The sequence below is a fragment of the Quercus robur genome, chromosome 4 (genome assembly GCF_932294415.1).
Source record: "Quercus robur chromosome 4, dhQueRobu3.1, whole genome shotgun sequence".
Classification (NCBI taxonomy): domain Eukaryota; kingdom Viridiplantae; phylum Streptophyta; class Magnoliopsida; order Fagales; family Fagaceae; genus Quercus; species Quercus robur.
Window position 1 is genome coordinate 25,441,959 of NC_065537.1, and position 22,831 is coordinate 25,464,789.

The 22,831-nt window shown below is 32.0% G+C and overlaps 1 protein-coding gene across 1 annotated transcript; it reads left to right on the plus strand.

The window, feature by feature from the left end:
• Nucleotides 1-1,844: 1,844 nt before the first annotated feature.
• LOC126721632 (probable glycosyltransferase At3g07620) lies at nt 1,845-12,923 on the plus strand. The gene is made up of 8 exons (XM_050424684.1): nt 1,845-2,028; nt 3,802-4,018; nt 4,092-4,190; nt 5,381-5,838; nt 9,797-9,876; nt 10,062-10,237; nt 11,248-11,596; nt 12,261-12,923. Exons 1-8 carry the CDS (start codon nt 1,845-1,847, stop codon nt 12,921-12,923), a joined length of 2,226 nt encoding a protein of 741 aa, XP_050280641.1.
• The last annotated feature ends 9,908 nt before the right edge of the window (nt 12,924-22,831 follow it).

Genomic DNA, 22,831 nt, shown 5'->3' on the forward strand with positions numbered 1-22,831 from the left:
AAAGCATAGAAGAATATAAAAGCAAGGTTGAAGAATAAAACTTCTGCATATATACCATTTACTATTGTCATTGATGCTAGATGGGATAAATAACTCCATAGTCCATTGCATGCAGCAAGTTGTTATCTTAACCCTGGAATCTTCTTTAGGCCGTCATTTAAGAAGCAAAAAGATGTTACAAAAGGCCTACTTAGTACCATTACAAGACTGGTTTCTGATCCTGATGAGCAAGATATTCTTAGTTCTCAAATTGAATCATACAAAAAGTCTTTAGGTGACTTTGGAATGCCTATGGCAATCCGCCAACGTGAAAAACTAAGTCCAGGTATGCTATATGTATCTATACATACATACATACATATATATATATATATATATATATTTCATTTGAAAGTTTGTTATTTGCTTTGTACTAAATTAATAATTTCTTTTATTTTTGGAAGTTGCTTGGTGGGAGCAATTTGGAAATGACACTCCGGAATTACAAAAGTTTGCAATTCGAGTGTTAAGTCAGTGTTGTAGTGCAACTGGTTGTGAAAGAGCTTGGAGCACATTTGAGTTTGTCCATTCCAAGAGGAGAAATAGGCTTGAGCATAAACGTTTGAATGACTTGGTGTATGTTCGGTATAATCTATTGTTACGAGAAAGGTATGTTTTTAAATATATTCAATTTTTATTTTGAATGATTAGAAAATGTCACCAATGTATGATATTGATTTTGGTAGGAACATTAGAAGGACAAAGGATTACTTGGATCCTATAAGCCTTGATAATATTGATTTAATGGAGGATTGGGTAGCTGAGGAATCTGAATTTTTGTTACTAACTGAGGAAGATGTGAATTGGGATAGCATTGAAGAACCATTAGCAACAATGACTTTAGAAGATGATAATGATGATGATGATGATGATGTTGTTCTTGATGAGGAAGATGGTGAAAATGATGTTGTGTTGACTGATGCTAATACTCATGTGTATTATGGTCCTGATGTAGATCCTTTTGAAAGATGGGAGTAGATCCTGTGTAATTTATGTTTATTTGTTTTCTTTGTGTGTAATGAACAATCCTATGTAATTTGTGTTTATTTGTTTTCATTGTGTGTAATGAACAATCCTATGTAATTTGTGTTTATTTGTTTTCTTTGTGTGTAATGAACAATTTTATATCGTGTTTTTTTTTTAGTTGATGTTAAAGTTTAAAACTATGAATTATTTGTTCTTAATTGAAGTAATGTTTTATGTTAAACATGAATTTTTGAGGTATTATTTTATGGTAAATAAAGATTTTGTGTATGTATGTGTGTGTGTATATATATATATATATATATATTAAATATATAAAATAGTGGTAAACCCGAAACGGTACACCAGTATTGACCGGTATCCGAAATATATCATACCGGTGGCCAAACCGGTATGGCCTCCGGTATGGTATTGACATCCTTGGTTGCAGTGCATGGATGCTCGCCTCGATACACTCTCTACAGAGTTGTATCAGGTGAATGTTTGTGTTGGTCGTATTGCACGATGACAGGCGTCTATGGGCGGCTTTGCTCTTGAGGCTACTCCTTCACCACCTTCTCTCGTGGCTTCTGCTTTTGAGGATGAGGATGACGATGACGGTGATGAGGATTCTACGCCATTTTTCTATTCCTTTTCCCTCTTCTGACCACTTTACAGTCATGTGTGCCATAGATTGTGCTACTGTTAAACGTAGCGAGACCTAGCTTCGATCACAACAATCGGATTCAGCAGCTCCTTCCTCTCGTTCTGCTCCATCCCGTTCGACTCCATCCACATCGGCTCCTCCTTCTTCTTCGAGCGATGTGTCTCTAGGAGATATCATGGCGCAGTTGCAGTGCATGGATACTCGCCTCGATACACTCTCTACGGAGTTGTATCAGGTGAACGTTTGTGTCGATCGTATTGCACGACGACAGGCGTCTATGGGCGGCTTTGCTCTTGAGGCTACTCCTTCACCACCTTCTCCCGTGGCTTCTGCTTCTAAGGATGAGGATGATGATGATGGTGGTGATGACAATGATGCTTTTGATGATGATGATGGAGACGCTAGCTCTGCCGATGAGATGTTTACTTGACACTCTTACCCTTTGTCATTCGTGACAAAAAGGGGGAGTAGTTTTGGTATGAGAGTAGTCCATCTTAGGGGGAGAGTTAGTATAGGATCATTTTGTTAGGGGGAGTGTTGATACATTTTTGAGGGATGTAGTGAGGATAGTATGTATCTTTTCTTTTCTTTCTTTTTAGATACATTACTCTCGTACATGAGGTCTTGTGACCATTTATAGTCATACATTGTACTTATTTCTTTATTTATATTGATGTATGTTTTTTTTTCAACTACCCTTTCATGTGTTGTTTCTTTTCTCTCTTTATACACATGTTTCTTATACTTGTATGCAATCTATTATTTCTGTTTCACACAAAGATGCCTTGATTAGTTTTGTTTAAAGTATTTCAAAAATACAGGTTGTCAAAGTCTACTTGCCATAAACTCTCTTCTTGCAAAGTTTTTCAAGAGTTTGTGTTAGGATAGATTTTATTGTATTCAACAAGTGAATATGAGTTGAGTGATTTATGACTTCTCTCATATGTTTATTTGTTTGTTGTGGTTTTGTCACGGATTGCCAAAGGGGGAGATTGTTAGGACATATGTGTTTCACTTGTTAAGAACATATGTCATGATTTTATGTAATTGGCTTATCCTTTGACAAAACGCACTTTACTTGTATTTGGGTAGATTTAGGATGGTTTAAATACTTCAAGAAACCTTGTTTCAAGATCAAGTATTGAAATTTTCAAGTCTGTTCAAGAAAACAAGTTCAGAGTGCAAAATTATTAAAGCTCGATAGCTAGCTCGACAGCTGCGTCTATTGAGCTTAAGGAAGCTGTTCTTCATTCAGTGTTCTCGACACCTACTCGACACGTTCTATTTGTCGAGGTTTAAGATTTTCAGAATTTCAATATGATTTTTTTGGGATCCATGAATGTGTCTTTGGGCCTTCTTTTCTCCTAAACCTAGACATATAAAAGGATTAGTTTAAGGGCCGTCAAAGTGTTCACAAGTTGCACAAGGTTTGAGCAAACTCTGTTCAAGCAAATTGTGATCGGAAATGAAGTTCTTGCCCTAGTTCATCTCTTTCTCTTGAAGAAGTTGCTGTGTATGTGCACCGTAGGGTTTTGTGACCAAGCATCTTCTTGATCTTCATCGTGTGGATGAACTGAAGAACTTTGCAACCAACAACCTTCTTAGTTGGTGATTAAAGTCGCGTACTGGGATCTGCACAATTAGTTAATCACGTACTGGGAGTCGTGCATCTGAAAAGGGAATTGTCACTACAGAACAAATCCCATTGGGTATTAGGATAAGGGTTCAACTGTAGGTTGGTAAGGTACTTGGATTCCTTTACTTGTAACTGCTTGTGGTGATAATAGTGGAGTTTCGGGAGTGGTAACCTGAAAATCACCCAGTGGAGTTTTTGCTGTTAGGTTTTCCTCATTCATAAACAAATCACCGTGTTATTTATTTTTCGCTGCGTATTTATTTTATTGGTGATTTGTTTATGCTACCACGCGTTTGCATGATAAATTGATTAATTAATAACTTGGCTAATTAATTAATTAATTTCTATCACAAGGGTTCATTCAGTTTGTGGCCTATCACTTTTCCAGGTGGCTCTTACCTTTGGGTGATTTCTGTCTCTATCTCATTCTTTTCAATTTTTGGATGGCTCTTGCCTTTGTCTCAAACTCTTCTATTCTGGGTGCCTTGCGCCTCAGTTTTGGTGTACATGTTCAATTCCAAGAAGGATATGTACTTAAATTCTGTATTCTTCTCTTCTGACTTACCTTGGGGGTTTATGCCTGCATATTCAATTCCCGAAGGATATGTACACAAGTATGGTGGTGATCTTGCGAGGAAAGCTCACTTGAGGGGCTTCCTAAACATGCATGGGGATTTTCTTGGTGATTCTGACTCACGGGGGAGTTTTTCTAAGTAGATTTCGCGAGGAAGTCTCTAATGATGTATAATTTACTAGGGATGATTCTTGGTAACTTTTGACTTACAGGGAAGTGCTTGATGATCCTGATCCACTGGGGAAAATTCATCTTTTTGGGACTCACAGGGGAGTTGTGTTTGTAATTCTGCTCACGAGGGACCTTTCTTGGTAATTCTTGACTTACTAGGGAGGATCTTGGGGAAGTCCTTGATGATTTTGATTTGCTGGAAAATTCTTCTTTTCATGACTCACTGGGAAGTTTTTTGATGGTTTTGACCCACAAGGGAGTTTCCTTGGGAATTTCTAATCCACTAGGGAGGATCTTGGTATTTCTAATTCACTGGATAATGTTCTTAGGATTTTTATGCTTTTCAACTCACTGAGGGGTATTTCTATCATTTCAGTGCATCTTTGTAACTTCTGATGTTTCATGACCCATTAGGGATGTTTTTGAAATTTTTCCTCACATTTCTCACATTCCGGGAGTCCACTAGGAGTGTCTTAAAGAATTGTATTTATTTATTTATTTATTTTTGCTAAACTACACGTAATTTAGTCATCATATGCCTTTCCCGCCTCTTCATTTTCTCAACGGTTACCAACCTTTTTTTTTTCTTCCCATTATCTTCATCTTCTTCATCTTTTCATTTTCTCTACAAACTCTTCAACTTCCTCTCCTTCTCTACAAGAGCCTCTGTCCTCTCCTCATTTCTTCATCTCTCATAATCTAAAACTCTAATTTTCTCTCAAACTCTCTCATCCTCTCCAATGGCACCCAAGACCAAGATGACCTCCTACTTGATTACTGGTGAAGTTTTCAACCTCGTCCATTGAGTTGGAGCCACAAGGCTAACTGAGTCCCCTCTATTGCTCTACAAGCCACAAAATCATCTTCCAGAGAATGCATGGATCGGATTGGTGAGTTTTTCAAAATTTTCTCATTTTGCTTTGATCTTTGTTTTAATCCGTTTTTAGACTTGTAAATGCTTGAGTTTTGTTGTTGGATGGGTTTAGATGAAAACTTGATGTCCTAGGAGTGGTAGGAATATGTTTAGGATGAGTTTTGATCCATGGTAGGCTGAAAATGCCGAAGAACTTGTTTTGTCTACATTTATGCATACGCATGCGTTGTGCATGCATGCATGGCCAGGCTATATGCGTACACATTCAAGCATCATGCATACGTGTTCATGTTCATAAGTTCATATGGATGCATGCCTTAGCATGCGAACGCATACATGAGCCATGAGTTTGTATACGCAAGCTGTGCGTACACATGATCATGCTTAGAAACTCTATTTTTTGTCCAGATTGATTTTTTTCACTTATTTTTATCCAATGTGACTCTTATGTTCCAGTTTTTGTCTTCTACAAGGTTTACTGCCTTACTTAAGTAGGGTTAGTGCCAGTTATCTATTTGCATGGTATCGGACTTTGATGGCCAAGATAAAGGCCTTGGTGAACACAGCCGACTTCGGCCCAATCATGCATTTACTAGTGCAGGCACTTGATGAGAGTTGGTGGGACACTACCCATACATTCCATATTGTTGGGAGGGAGATGACTGTGACTTCTCACGAGTTCCACCGAATGACCGGCTTGAGATCCAATGGGCCTATCATCAACTTGGAGAGTGATTCAGGCATTTATCTAGGCATAGACCTAGTAGGGTGTGCCTACTCTAGTGAGCGCATCTGTTACTTCAATCTGGAGAGGGACTACATTCCTCTTTCTCAGGCGATTCCAAATGATCGTGCTTGGATGGCTAAGGCATTTTTGCTGTATCTGCTAGGGGCATATCTCTTTGCCAATGGAGGTTAGATGGTGTCTCCGAGGTAGCTAGCTCTCTTTCGTGATTTTGAGCATGCTTAGGAGGCGAACTAGGGCCATGCTTTCTTGCCTACCTCTACTCGATCATGGATACTCTAAGCCGAAGGACTATACGTTAGCTGGCAGGGCCTTGGAAGCTCCTTAAGGTTAGACCCTTTTCTTTTTCTCATGTTGTTTCACAAATTGTACTTTGCACTCTTGCAGACTATATTTGTTTCATATGTCTTCTAGGTTTACAAACTACATTTCATGCTTTTGCAAACTGACCTTACACAACCCATTTAGAAAACATGACCCAAAATTATTAACATAATTTGATATTTAGGGTCAATTTGGATATCGTTTATTACTGAAAACTGAAAATACTGTAGTAAAATAATTTTTAAATATGTGAACAGTGTCGTGAGACCCAATTTTAAAGAAAAAGATGTTGAATATGGTACTTGTGGGTCCTGTAAAAAATGCACGAGACCACAGGAAAAAACGCTTCCACTGGGAAACGCGCAAAATGCGCTTCCCAAACGAAGGCTTATAAGAATATAAATTATAAAAATTAAAAACAAATAAATTCTACATAAAATATTTTCATAATAACAATATAACATCAACTAAAATAATAGTGTCATACAATTTGAAAGTTTTTGTTTCAATCCAATAAAGCTCTACCCAAATTTAAAAATACACAATAAATAAATAAATAAATATATATATATATATATATATAAAGAGTTTTTTTTTTCTTTATTTTTGGCTGAAAGGATTAGGACCCTAGTTTCAATAATAATAATAAAATGTATTAATATAATCCTTATATATATATATATATATATATATTGGTAAATCAATAGAAAACACCATATTTGTAAATATTTTTCAGGTAGGTTTTGGTTAAAGGACTTTCAATTGTACGTAGTCATTCTTCATTCTATATTCGTGTTGTGACTTGTGATTTACGAACATTTAATTTTCTCTGTAAATGAGAATATAAATGCAAATCTAGAAGTTGCCCAAGCTTGTCGGTGATTTGTAATCAATACGTAGAAGAGTATCTATTTTTAGTTAAATGTAACTCACAGAAGTCTATGTCTAAATTTTGGTGCATCCCAAATATAACGCTCTCGTGTTTGTTGAACATTAAACTTCAACAAAATTAGGTTTTCGAATTATCATATGAAAATAATGACTAGATATTATTGGTTAAAACATATCGAAGGTTATAGTTAAGGATCACAATCACATACCCCATTTCAATGATTTTATGCCTTCGTAAATGGCAACCATATAAATAAATTAAGGAAGAATGATTTTTTTTTTTTAATTTTTTTTTTGAAGTAATACATGAAGATGCATGCTTTTAAATAGGAGATATCTAGATTCTCAAAAAAAATAAAATAAATAAATAAATAAGTAGGTGATATCTTAGAATTCGTCTATTAGATAAGGGTTAAGGGGAAAAAAACTTGCTAAAGGAAATTTAATGGTAAGGAACCCCACAAAAAGTTTAAAAGAAAAAAAAAATCCCAAACTTCTACTGATTATTATACATATTAGGCAAGGTTTGTTAAGCCAAAAATATGGGCCACATCAGAGAATTTATTAATTTATATATATTTTTCACATATCAGAGAACTGTATTACGCTATTGTTATTGATATCTCAACAATATCTAGATATTGTAGCCAGAAAACAATATCTAGATATTAATATTAGCTAATATTTTCTATGGTATCTGATGATATATATTTGATTTTACCAGGTTGATATATATATATATATATATATTTATTAATAAATTCTCAAAATTTTCCTTATATTATATATATATATATATATATTATACATATAATATAGTTTACTTTATGACATATTTTTGTGGTATTTCTAGTATTTTCTATATTTGCAGAGATTTATTATGAAATCTAGGAGTGGCAATTCGTGTTCATGTGTCAGATTCGTATCATTTTAACTCATGCATATCCAAATATATGAATCAACATTAATCCGATATGTTTATTAAACGGGTCAAGATTTCTCAACCCTAACATGACCATTTATTAAACGGGCCAGTCATGTCGACCTGTTTATCTGATTTTTATCAAAATGAAGAAAAAAATTTATGAAAAAACAAACAAATAAATATTTTTAATATAAAATTCAAAACAAATGAATAACTACATCACAAATAATCATTTAAAACAAAAGCATATCTCAATATCACAAATAATAAATCACAATATGTCAAAGAAAATAAACTACAACAACTAATAAGTTTATATACCTATGATTTGAAGGATATATTGATAAAATTTCATTTAATTAAATGGGTCAGATGGGTTAAACTAGTTCTATAGGTTGAACACTAATTCAACCTGTTTATCAAATGGGTCCATCGTATCAACTCGAATATGACATGAACCTATTAAACCTCAACTCATAACCTGCTAATTAATTTCATGTTGTGTCGTGTTGGGTTTGCGAGTCATATCTAATTTTGCCACCCCTAATGAAATCTAATTTAATATATTGATCTTATATCTTTTCTTTCTTTTTTTCTTTTTATCTTTTTTTAATTTTTCAAGAAAAATAAAATGAGAGAGGATCAAGAATTTGAAGGTGGACTTCTGCATTGAAAACCCCAAACAATGCCACTAAATTAAAAAAGTGTTGGTAATATATATTATTGAAAGTTACATACCGATAAACATTCATGAGATATCTTACCTAGATTTTTTTGAAAACCAATATCTTAAGCGACCCATTTAAATACTTTAAGCTTTAGATCGAGCTCTTTCCTCTTTAAGACACTTCATAAAAAAACTCCCTAATGACTCACCTGACGCTTAATTCTAATACCGTAATACGTATGGAAAATTCTTCATCGGCTATACTATTGTTTATTTAACTAGCTACTTCAACCATTTTGTTTTTTATAATCAGCTATTTCAACCAAGTTGCTTGACTCCAGACTTCATTGAATCTCAACAACAATATTAATAGAGGGAAGCGCAACAAAACTTTATAGATAGTAACTTTTCCTTGTAAGGTGTCCTCTTTTTATGTGTATTATTTTTAAATTATTAATTTAGGAAAAACAATTTCCAGTTCAACAGCTATATTTGGGTTGTTTCAAAACCCCATTTATTGATGGGTGGATAATCTTGTAATGTCAGTTCTTTATTATCACGTGATGGTGCATTTTATTTTATTTTTATTTTTTATAACAACAACCATAGGAGAACAATGTTACATTTATTTTATTTTATTTTTGGAAATCTTGCTTGAATTGATAGTGCAAGGACTGAACAATGGAATTATAAATTTTTAAAAAATAATGAAAAAAAAAAAGTGGTACAGTAGCTACGAATTATATTCCTCAAAAAATGGGTCTTCACTCTTGTTTAGTTAATTATTATTTTTAATTATTGCCATCTCGAACCTATATTCAAATTATAATACAAAGTTTACCCTTTTATTTTATTTTTTTGAAAAAAAAAATTGGTACTTTATTCATTGCAAAGAAGTGATCAAGTGAATTTTTTGAATGCCTTTGGCACTCTTATATCTACATTATTCGCAATTTGAAATTTCTGCAACATTTAATGCAGTTTTACTGCTTATTTAATGTTAATTGAACCTCCTTAAGAATTCAGCGAAGAAAATACAAAACTATCCTCCATTATAAAGAGTACACTTGTTAGCAGACCCATATATAGAAGGTGTTGCCAAATGCCAATGAAGACGGTTTTCTCATATAACCGTAGACTCTTTGCAACAGCCCCATAATCTGTGTGTGCAAGTTAGCAAGAGAGAGAGAGAGAGAGAGATGAGGAGAAATACAAATGTTATTGGGTTTGCTGTGGCTTCCTTTGCTGTAGTTTCTGTGGTGGTAATAACAAAGTTTTCTTCCAAAGGACTGTATTGGTCTTATTTCTCATCATATGCAGGGACATGGACTACTTTTCTTGGGGTTACTTCTGATCCTTCTTCATCGCAGACAAATTCAGCATTCCCATCATTCATTGCTGTAATCTTCATTTTGTCTATAATTATTCATCCGTTTCTATATCTTCATTATTCATTATTTTACAGAGAAATGATGCATATATCCAATCCATTAGATAATTATTACTTCTACGCATATATGTGCGTGCTTAAATGTAAATTGTGTTCATGTTAGAGGATGTGCCTTATGTTACAAGTGCTGTGTAGGACAATAGAGCTAAGAATAGGAGAGATGAAAAACTGGAGAGGCTAGAAGCACGTCTTGATAAGGCTCGGGCTTTGATTTGGGAGGCTGGAAGGACAGATAACAGTACATTTGCTCTTGAAGATGCAGATTATGTTCCGCATGGTGACATTTACAGGAATGCAATCGTCTTTCATCGGTACTCAATACTATACATGTTAATATCCTTGATTTCTCTATATTGCAATTGTGGTGTTTTTTTTTTTTTTTTTTTTTGGGTAGACGGTTTGAATGTTTAATTAGAAAATACCGAGTTCTCTGAAAAAGCCATCAAGAGATAGTCAGACTGATATTTCCTAATTAAAGTAATAATAACAAAGTGATGATCAGGCATTCTAGAGATTATAGCCATACTTTGATTTAGAAGAACTTCAAAATTTTAGATCTTGAGATTGCCAGAAAGAGTTGGATGTGTGAGATCTATTCTCTCTCACCCACACTCCTAAATTTAGCATTAGGAGCTGACCATTCCTATACATCCTTTTGTTGTAGTTGGCTTTCTTTAGAAAATGATGATCATCAATCTCTTTCTCTTTTCTTTTTTTTCTTTTTTTTTCCTAAAAAAAATTAAAAGAAAATAGTGAAAAAGGAAATGTGAAGTTTGAACCACAAAAGATGCACGTATCACTAGACTATCACTCAAATCCCTCTGGTTTCTTTAAATGGGTATACTATCATAAACATTAGAATTGGTTTGGGCAAGTTAAAAGAATGGGAAACTAGTGACCCAAATTCCATGAGAGAGCTACATGATTTGTAATCTAGTGTCTCATACTCCAAGATCAGAAAATCCAACATATTAAGAGGGTGGATTAGTATTTCTCAAGCCTCATATGCGATCTATGAAGTCTTTGGTTCATAAATCCTAACAACTATCATGGGTTAGCCACAAAGAACTCATTAATTGTAATTACTCGATGTATACGAGAAGGAGGATTCACATATGGAGGAATAGTCAAGTATTCAAGATGTACTGAACACTCATATTAACACTAAAAAAAAAAAATGGTCAGAAAATCTCATGGTTGAAGTGCATGTGCAATTCTTTTTTGGTTACAATGAAACTCAAAAAATAAATTATATTTAAAAAAAAAAGGTATAAAAACATTTTGTGTCAACTATTACAACCAACTCGTTTCAACTGCGCAGGAGTTACCTCCTAATGGAACGCCTGTTTAAGATCTTCATTTACAAAGAGGGAGAACCGCCCATATTTCACAATGGTCATTGCAAGAACATATACTCTTTGGAAGGAATCTTCCTTAGCTTAATGGAAACAGATACCAAATTCCAAACTTGGGATCCCGATGAAGCTCATGTCTTCTTTCTTCCCTTTAGCGTTGTTATGATCATTGCATTACTCTTTGATCCAATTATTCGTGACAAAGCTGTACTAGAGCGTACTATTGTTGGTTATGTCAATCTCATAGCTCACAGGTATCCATACTGGAACAGAAGCCTTGGAGCTGATCATTTCATGCTTTCTTGCCATGATTGGGTAATTAACTTTCATCTATTTCACTCAGTATTGTGTTGATTTCCTTGGTCAAGAGATATTGCTAGAATTATAGTTTGTGTTGATTTCCTTAGTCAAGAGATATTGTTAAAATTATGGTTAAATGTCTGAGTTCATAATTTCTTAATACTCTTGCTTAAGTTTTTAAGATAATCAGTAATTTATCATTATATAAAAATAGGTAGTCTAAGTTTGAACCTCGCTAAGGACCTGTTTGGATGGAGGGGTGAAGGAGGGTGAGTTGAGAGGAGTAGAGTAGAATTAGTTGAAAATAGGCTAATTTTAGGCCAAATCTACTCTACTCTATTCTACTCTCCCTCTCCCCCCCTCAATTCAAACGTATCATAAGAGACTTGTAACTCAATTGATTGATATCTCTTAGTGTTTTTAAAGTAGATATACAGGGTTCGACTCCCTTCTTCCCTATTGTAAACATCAAGTTAAAAAAATAAAAATAAAAAGTTCAAACCCTTAAAAAATTTCATATGTTGATTCCACTTATTAAAGAGAAATCTAGGCCTATATAAGTGCTGGAATAATATTTAAATGATTAAATTCACAATTTACTAATGGCATAAACTTTAGGAACTATTGAAATTTATCATATTTGCTTAATTTTTTGTATGAAAAATGGTGTTTGATATAGGGTCCACGAGCAACATGGTATGTTCCGCAGCTTTATTTCACTTCCATCCGAGTACTATGTAACGCGAATACCTCAGAACACTTTAATCCAAAGAAAGATGCATCATTTCCTGAAATCAACCTGGTAACTGGGGAGATTACTGGTCTCACTGGTGGCTTGCCCCCGTCTAATCGCACAATCCTAGCATTCTTTGCCGGTGCCATGCATGGCCGAATTAGACCAGCACTTTTCCAGCATTGGATGGGGAAAGACAAAGATGTACTAGTTTATGAGAGACTCCCTGAAGGACTTTCATACTATGAAATGATGAAGAAGAGCAAGTACTGCATTTGTCCAAGTGGGCATGAAGTTGCAAGTCCAAGAATTGCTGAGGCAATCTATTCAGAGTGTGTTCCAGTGTTAATATCACAGCATTATGTCCTTCCATTTAGCGATGTTCTTAATTGGGACTCTTTCGCAATTCAAGTTTCAGTGAGTGAAATACCAAACCTCAAGAAAATCTTGTTGGGGATACCTGATGATCAGTATGTTAGAATGCAGGAGAGAGTGAAGCAGGTCCAACGACATTTTGCAGTCAACGATCCTCCCAAGAGATATGATGTTTTCCATATGATAATACATTCAATTTGGCTCAGGAGATTGAATTTTAACATTAATAGATGATTCAAGTTCATAATACAATCATATTCAATTTCAAATTCTTCGGCCTTTTAATACACTTTTCCTTTTCCTTTGCAGCATAGGTTTAGTTGTGCAAATGAATTTTGTTGCAAGAACATTGCTATGTGCTAAAACGCATAAAAACTACACAAGCTTTATATACAACTAGTCGCAAACCAAATCTTAATTAAATTTTTTATGCAGATCCAAGGATTTTTTAAATGTAGAAGTTGAAAATATTTAATTGTAACAATTTTATTAATTTTTAAACTAATATAAGATAATGAATATGACAATTAATTTTTAAACTAATATAAGATAATGAATATGACAATTAATTTTTAAACTAATATAAGATAATGAATATGACAATGTATTAGTTTCTTTTTGAGAAGAACAATGTATTAGTTTCTAAATATGATCAATAACATAATTTGATAAGATATATGTGTCTCACATATACGTTTTAAAAATTGATAATGTTATTTATTGTATTATATTAGACAACCTTACATCCAAAAAATTAATATCAATTTCCTATATACATTTTTGAGAAAAAAAAAATCAATTCCTATTTTTTACTTAATATCAAAAACTTTCATTTTAAGAGAGGAAATGAATAACAGTTCGGAAGATCATTGCCAAGATGTGGAATTGAGATGAATTAGATCTCAATAATTTGAACGGTACGACACACAAATACATGTACATAGACACATAAAACTATAAAATCTCTAAGATTTAATTGAAAATAAAAAGTATATACAATTCTGGATATGAATATCTAAACATTAAGGGCAATTTAAAATCAAATTACTTCAAAATTATACAATCATCTTTTTATACAATCCTTTTTTTTATTCCCTAAAATTTAGCCTCTTTTATTATTTTTTTTTCATCCGAATAAAAGTAAAACACTCCCAATTTGAAAAAATATAAAAAACAAAAAACTAAGAGAACTCCTAAAATTTAGTCTTCTTTCCCCTTGCACGGTTCATCTTATTTTTCCTATCCAAACTTTTCTCTATATATCACTACACCACTTTCAAACACATGTTCAAAAAAGAAATTACAGTTACTGCTTATTTATAAAGTTTATCATTTTTATTTATTTGAAAAATAAAAAATATATATTTCCAAATTATAATAGATGCAAATTATTAATCTTTACACCCAAAAAAAAAAAAAAATACAGAACAAAACAAAAGAACCTCTGAGTACGCACAACAGGCGTGCTTAATTAGAAACTAGTATCATATAAGGATGTGGTTTACATGTAAGGGTCTGCTATTACTAGAAAAAAGTGTATAGATCTATAGCCAAGGTATCTAAATGTGGTCAGGGACGGAGTCAGAACTTGAAGTTAGGAGGGGCAGTTTTCTGTTAGTTGCGTGTAGTGGCTCTAGCTTCCAACTTAGTTGCTTAACAACTAATGAGTTTGTTTTTTCTTTTTTTGTTGTTGTTGTTGTGTGTGTGTGTGTGTGTTTTTTTTTTTTTTTTTATGTGTGCATCCAGGTATGGACAAAATTATTTTGTTTTAAATTTTTTTAAGGGTCAGGTTGTTTGTTTTAGGTAAAATTGGTTGATTGAGTTTAATTGTTTTTAGCTTTACTATTGGTAATTTTTGTTGTTGAATAATTTTTTTGGGCTTGTTTATTTTGCTTTAAATTTTAGATTTGGTCTTTAAAAGGAGGAAAATGTTAGAATTACAAGTTTTTTTTACAAATTATTAACATGGTGAGTAGTTATTAGTAAGTAAAAATGCGATGTAATTAGTGATAGGACCAAATGCAAACCAATAAAAGTTTACTCCCACAACAATTTGTAAAAATGTTATAGAAAATTTTGTGGTTAGAGTAGTACTCCTAAAAGAATCAATGATAATATTAAGAGGGCAAAGTGTGATTTTATAGAACAAAATTGCTAAAATTGTTGACTATGTATATATTAATTAAAAATAAAAAATAAAAAATAGGGGGGCATTGCCTCCCCAAGTCCAAGTCTCCCTCCATCCCTGAATGTGGTCACTACCACGCTGGAATTCTTTTCAAACAATTCCTATTTGAATAAGAATTCCATTTGGTTGCACAAGCTTTGAAGAGGCGGCCAAGTGATAATACTATCATTACAGTAAAACTCCTTCAAGTTTGGATTTACCCAACCCACGGACTCCACCATGGTTACGCGATTCCAAGGAAGAAGCATGGTCCCAGACATTTTGAAATAATGTTACATGAGGAACTTCCTATCATATTAGAAATTATATGGGTTCTAAATCAAGTAAGTTTGCTTGCAAATTTTCAAGATTGAAAAAAAAAAAAAAAGTTTTTGAAAATAATAGCATCAAAGCATGAAGTTGTTGAGACTTAGACCATTTTCTTCATGCAAAAAATTGTGGACATGCTCTATCTAGAGGGGGTATTTGAAGGAGACAAAAATTTGTCAAGCCAATTACAAAATTTCATTTCAAAATTTATTGTCAAATTCCAAATTATGTGATTAATTAAATTAAATGATGACATGTGTCATCCAAGATGATATGACTTTGGCAAATTAAAATTTACCACATTTTTCTATTCATAATTAATGGATAATTATCTTCATTAAAATAAATAAATAAAATAGAGATAATTATCTACAAGTAACAAATTATAGTAGGACTATTTGTTGATTATTATCTTTATCAAAATAAAATATTTATCATAATAGATAAATAGAGATAATTATCTATAAGCAAAATTTGGGTCAATTAGAGTCTACTACTTATTTTCAAAGAGGTCAATCCAAAGTGGCATTTATTTTCTGAAACCACTATAAATAAAGTACACCCCTCTCATTTTTGGAGGAACTTTTCAAGACGCCAAATCTCTGGAAAATTTTTGGCTCAAGAACGCTTGAAAAACATTCAAAAAAATTCACTTGATTCCTACTTCCAAGACTTTAAGTTTTATTAGAATCAAGCTCAGGAGCTTCCATAAACTTCAAAACATTTTAAATCAGTGAAATTCAATGGATCAAGCCTCTAAAGCCCCAAAGAATTTCAACCCAAAATCTTTTAAATTCAAAGAATCTTTGAAGAATTTAAAGAACAATAAATCTCTAACAAGCTCAAAGTCAGAAATTCATTGTGAAGATTGTGTGAACCATTTTCCAATCAAAGTGAAGAAAATTTCGTGTTCGAATCTAGATCATAAAGAAGATAGAATCAGAGGATTATTCTTTTATAAAATGATAACAGAAAATTGTACTAATTATTCTTTTTATACAAATTTACATTTGTGAAGCACTTTCAATTGTTTGATTTTCAAACTTGAGAAATTTTGTGTTTACACTTGGTTGACTAGGTTGAATTTGGACAAAATGAGATTTTAACCACAAATTTGTGAAATTCATTACTTTGATGTCTGATTGGGGTAAATATTCTCAGTCAAACCTTATTTACTAGATTTGTAGAAATTTTGCTGCAAATGGCATTTTTAGGCTGCCAAGTTGCTAGAAATGTTTCAAAATCCTATATATTTGACACAAGTTTTGTTTACCTAAAGTAGCCTTGGCCCCCCAAAAAAAGTCTTGGTTCAAGAATTAGCTCATCTTTGATTCTAGAGTAAAATTGAATGAATTGTACAGCATTTTATATAGGATAAAATTTAACTACAAAATTGGTTGTAGCCTAAGGTTAGCTATAAAATTGGATATCATTAACATTACTACATGTTTTGAAAATCTAACTGTTGGATTGCATGTTATTTACCTTTTTAATACACATGTCAAATTTTGTATTAATCGGATATTATTTACTATATGATCTATAAACTTATATTTTATACATAATTTTAAACTACAAAAACTTGTAATTTAAAAATTTTATTGATGATATAACTATCGATCTTTAATTTTCTAGAAATTTTGCAATCATGGAAGATATAAGAAGAAGATGTAATCCAATAGTGGATTTGTTAAAATTCACCTCAAATATAAAGATATTGAGCAAGAATATTGTAGTCTTAAACTACAACAAATTTAATAGCTAAATTTTGTCATTCTATATATTACATAGAATTTGGATTTCAATTTTTTTAGTAAATAAGTGGGAATTTTTGTAGTTTATAATAAAAATTGAATTTGTACATGATACCGTACTACACCTTCCAGAGTGATTATTTACTTTCTCTTATTTACTTAACTAAGTATTTATTGTTTATTTATTATGTAGTTAATGAGAGGGGGTCAATAAATTGTTACAAGTTCATTTAGGACATGTTTAGTAAACTATTACAATGGTACATTGAAATAGGAATCAAAATTACAAGAAATATAAGAATGTGAAATGGAATAAGCATTGCCATTCACTTTTTTTATTTTTTGACAACACATAATTTGAACCTGAATCTATAATCCACAGTTTTTAATACAGCATGATAAGATTATAGTACACTCTTTTTGGCTTCAGTGTAGCATCCTATTATGTATAAATTGAATAATTTTAGAATTGATATTATTTTCCTTTGTTTCAAAATTAATTTCTCCATAAATATTAAAAAAGAAAACTTATATAACATCTTCTTCTTCTTCTTTTTTTCTTTGACAAGATTATAAAACATCTTCTAGGTATATTAAAGTTTGCATTCACCTGCTTGAATATCATGTTATATAAAACAAGTTTGGAATTAAAAAATAGATGTTTCTTAAAAAATTAATCCCCGACCATATTTAAAAAACAATCATAAGGTTACAACTTACAAATGATTGTTATGCTTTTGGTGAACTTGGTAAAACTAAACCATATTTTTTTAAAATAAAATAAATTATAAGGATCTGTTTAGATATCAATAATGAGAGAGAGAGAGAGGAGTTTAAGAATTTTTTTAAAGGGTATGTTAAGGATCAGTTATTAGAAACCTTTTGGTAAAAAATAGTTATTACTTATTTTATTTTAAATAATAGCTATTTTTTATGAACATCTATTCTATTTATGGTGTTTATTCCTAAGTACCAATGGTGTGTGGCTTAAGGCTTCTCTCTCTAGTCACTCAAAAGTAAGGTTCTTTCATATGCACCTTTTCTTTTACATCCTTCTACTAAAAAAAAAAAAAAAGTTTTGTAGAACTTCTACCTTATAAGTTTGTGAAGATTTACAAGGTGTACTATGGGAATTAAGCTTATTGTATCTTGAGGGATAGGGAACTAATTATAGCCTCTCTGTACCAGTAATCGTATCGAGAGGGCGTGAATCGTGTCTAGAACGAGATCTGATTAGTGACTCAAACTCTATCATTCACCTTGCTGCAACTATCTAGCAAGAACTTAATAATTCATTTCATTGTTACATAATTTGAGATATAATTAATTTGTTATACCATAGAGGACGTGTGTTTGTGTAGCATATAGTTGTTGACTAGTTTTCTTTTATTTTTAATTTGTTACTGTGTATCAGGTTTTGATGTTTTTAGCTTCTTTGGTTTAATGGAAGTTTCTCGGTAAAAATGGCCCATTACCATCAATTTTCAAAATAATTTGCCCAGAAACACTGTTTCCAAACTATATAGCAATATACCACTTTTTAGGTACTCGAGCTTGGCAAGCTCAAGTACCATGTTTTTTTAATCTACTATCACCCCATATTCAAGGAGCCCTATAGTGGCGTTTTTAAGTCCTATAGTGACGTTTTCGGGCCCTATAGCGGCGTTTTTAAGCCCCATACCAGATTAAGGGGCCCTATAGTGACGTTTTCGCGCCCTATAGCGGCGTTTTCCTGCAAAATTTTTTATAAGTCCCATAACAGGTTCAAGGGGCCCTATAGTGCGTTTTTAAGCCCTATAGTGACGTTTTTGGTCCCTATAGCGGCGTTTTCCTGCAAAATTTTTTATAAGTCCCCATAACAGGTTAAGGGGCCCTATAGTGGCGTTTTTTGGCCCGAAAACGTCACTATAGGGCTTAAAACGCCACTATAGGGATCCTTGAATATGGGGAAATAGTGGATTAAAAAAACATGGTACTCGAGCTTGGCAAGCTCGAGTACCTAAAAAAGTGGTATATTGCTATATAGTTTGGAAACAGTGTTTCTGGGCAAATTATTTTGAAAATTGATGGTAATGGGTCATTTTTGCCGAAGTTTCTCCCTTTTGAAAGTTAGGACCACCTACGCCCTCCCTCAAACAAGCAGAACGATTGGCATCAATCTCGTCTCCAGATAAGATTTTTGATAATTGATAACGTACGATACAAAAAAGTGGAAAAAGGAAAACAACATTTTTGTTTTAAGATTGATAAGCACTAGTACCAGCCAGTCATGAAACTTTTAGTAGAACATTAGTTGGAGCAGATCTAGGATTTTTCTTTAATTTTTTTTTTTTTTTTTCCTTTTTCTTTCTTTATTTTTTTAAATTATTTTGTCTGTATATCTCAGTTTGTTGGCAAATGACCCTTTATAAATTTTATAAGTGATGGAAAATGAATCATTTTAAATTTATAAAAATTTCATTCTTACACATTATGGTTGTGTCAAGCATAATGTTTTATTTACTGATTTTTTTTCTTTTCATTTTTCTTGATAGTTACAATGGGGAGAGGAATTTGAAACTCAGATATCTCCGATTCTTTGTCATATACAATATAAAATGCCAACCAAGCTACAAAGTTGTTGGTCATGTCAAACATAGTAATTATATTAAACTCAGATCAACCTAACAAATTGGACCAGTGAACTAGTGCCCTGATTCATAGAGCGGTTTGAGTCTTTAAGTGAACCGATTAAGTATATGATTGGAGTAAACATAATCAAACCTAATGGATTCTTTGTAACCCGTTCATTTATGATGGGTTATTTTGAAACCCGTGTGTATTCTTATGTACTCCAAATCAATATTTATCTATTTCTTAAAATTATTTTTTATAAATAGTCTGTCATTTTGGTCATTAGATAAAAGAAAAAAAATACTATATATATTAAGGAAATAAATCAAGGAATATAATATATTCCATATTTATTCGTAATTTTTTTCATAACTATATCCTTTAATTAATATAAATAATTATAAAGAAAATTATAAAATCTAAAAATAGTTTAAACTATTTTAATTTCAAAGAGTACTCTTTACGTAACATTCTTTCTCTATTTGAATTATTTATGCTTTTTGTCGACCTTCTTGATATATGTCTAATTATTCTTTCAATAGGTATTTGAATATTGAAACTATATTTATATGCTGTAATTTAAGGATTCGATCATTACAAACTTTTGTAGAAAAAATTGTTGAGCTCTTTATGTTAACTAATACAAAAAGTGCTAAATAATTAATACTGTATATTTTGTTACATGCTTATATCTTTTATTTTGAAATTTTATGAAACTGTCTTTTAATTTTTTTTAAATGATATAACAAATTTTTTTTTCATGTTTTTAGATATTTTTGTTGATTTTTTTTTAATAATTTCAATTATTTTTCATGTTTTATAGATATTTTTATTGAATATACATAATTTCTATCTATTTTATTTTAGTTATATAATTGAAATATGTATTTTATTTTACAAATAATTATTTATTTACCCAGTTTGATAATATGATACTAATTAGTAATGTCTTTCATCCATCAAGAATCTTGTTATTTACTGACAGGAGAACCATAATTTGAATCTTCCTTTCTCCATTGTTTTAATTATTTAATTATTAAATTAATATATAAAAAAGCTTTCTTTCATTATTAAATTTGTAAATGTTATATAATAAAATGTGTAGTATCTCTCATTTCATTTTTTTATTTTTTTTTAACCCACTCCTCACTTTCTCTCTTTCATGCCCTTGGTGGCTCCCCTTCCTTCTCAACCCACCAGGTTCTCTCTTTCTTCATCATCATAGCTCATACTTTTTCCAAATTCCATATCAATAAATCTATAATTACAAACTAAGTTACAACTTTTGTCAAAACTATCTTACATGGATAAATATGAATAGTTAAAAAAAAGTAATAAATTTATATAAAAGTAAAAGACAATCAATCATAGTTTATTACATAAAATAGCTGCGACAAAATGTAGCAAAGTTTGTGGTCCTAGTACTGCCCATTTCAGATAGATATGCTATGCAGTAATTTTTTTCCCGGAAAATACCTGTATCTGCCAACCTGAGCAATGTCATCGCTGGTACGTAATAAAACAGTTCTGTGTGGAAATCAGCAATAGAGGCGTGAGGCGTTTTTGAAAACGCATTTACCTGGGTGCTGCGAGAAAACGTGTTTTTCTTTTACTTTAATTTTTTGCGTGCAGCCAAATTCGACAAAAATGGCATTTTGTTTTGTGTTTTCAATTAAACGAACTTACTTAAGCTGAAAACATTGTACCTAAGCACCTAACTAAGAAGACCAAGAATTATTTTATGTCTCCAGGCATCATGAATGGGATTTCTCATATATCTCATTCCATTCCATGCATATACATATAGATTGCATGCAGAGATATGCACCAATACCTTCTCAACCAATTGCTAGGAGACCGGGAGTCCATCATGACTTTTCCTGCACTTTTCTTTCTCTTTAGAATTTTTCCAATATATTGACACCGATGGAATCACTCCTAGGAATTTCACCATTGGACCCACCCTAACATCTAGTGCTACTGTTGAATACTATTTCAATGATTTTTCCTGTCATGTTAATTTTCTCCAATGAAAGAATTTGGATTTGAATCCTTCAACCCACTTATATTATTGTGATGAAAAAGATTAACTGATATTTCTTTGGTTGCAAATAATTTTAAAATTATTTTTATCCGAGAGTAAAAGTTATAGAGGTCACTTTTTATTTTAAAATTAAAAATTAAAAATTAAATTATTAGTAGAAAAAGGTTTTTAATAAAGGAAATATACATACATATCAATAGGCACAACAAAAGTTACAAAAGTTTACAATATTTTCGTGAGAAATTTATGAAGTGAGTTTTTATTGTGTCCATTACCAAAAGATTGACCCCAAAAAGAGCATTGCATTTACATGAATAAGAAGACGAAGAATTATTTTATGTCTCCAGGCATTATGAATGGAATTTCTCATATATCTCATTCCATTCCATGCATATAAATATAGATTGCATGCATGAGATATACACCAATACCTTCTCAACCAATTGCTAGGAGAGTGGGAGTCCATCATGACTTTTCTTGCACTTTTCTTTCCCTTTAGAATTTTTCCAACATATTGACACCGATGGAATCACTCCTAGGAATTTCACCATTGGACCCACCCTAACATCTAGTGCTACTGTTGAATACTATTTCATTGGTTGATTTTTCCTGTCATGTTAATTTTCTCTAGTGAAAGAATCTGGATTCAAATCTTTCAACCCACTTATATTATTGTGATGAAAAAGATCAATTGATATTTCTTTGGTTGCAAATAACTTTAAAATTATTTTTATCCAAGGGTAAAAGTTACAGAATCTCTTTTTGTTTTAAAATTAAAAATTAAATTATTAGTAGAAAAACAAGATTAAAACAATTTCCAATCAATCAAAAGGGTCTTTAAGGGAACATAAAACGTGGCTTTTAACTTGGAGCAATGGATTAGACGATGCGTGGCTATGGATGCTTTGAAGTTTGAACTCGGAATGTCCCACTACAAAGAAGTCCCCATTTCCGTGCTGACTGGGGAATTTGGACAAGCCAAGCACGATGTACCTAATTTGTTTGGCTATACTCTGGTCTCCGGTAATCATCAAGAATTTCTTATATTCCTTTGTGAGGCGTCAATTCACCATCATTCTAATTAGCACTGTGCACAAGACGGGTTGAGCACGTTGATACCAATATTCTTAACTAACCTGATATTAGTATTTGATGGGTTGGGAAAATTCTAAAGGATTTTAGTTTAGGAAATATTTTTAGAAATTTGAGAAATACCCTAAAGATATTAGTTTAG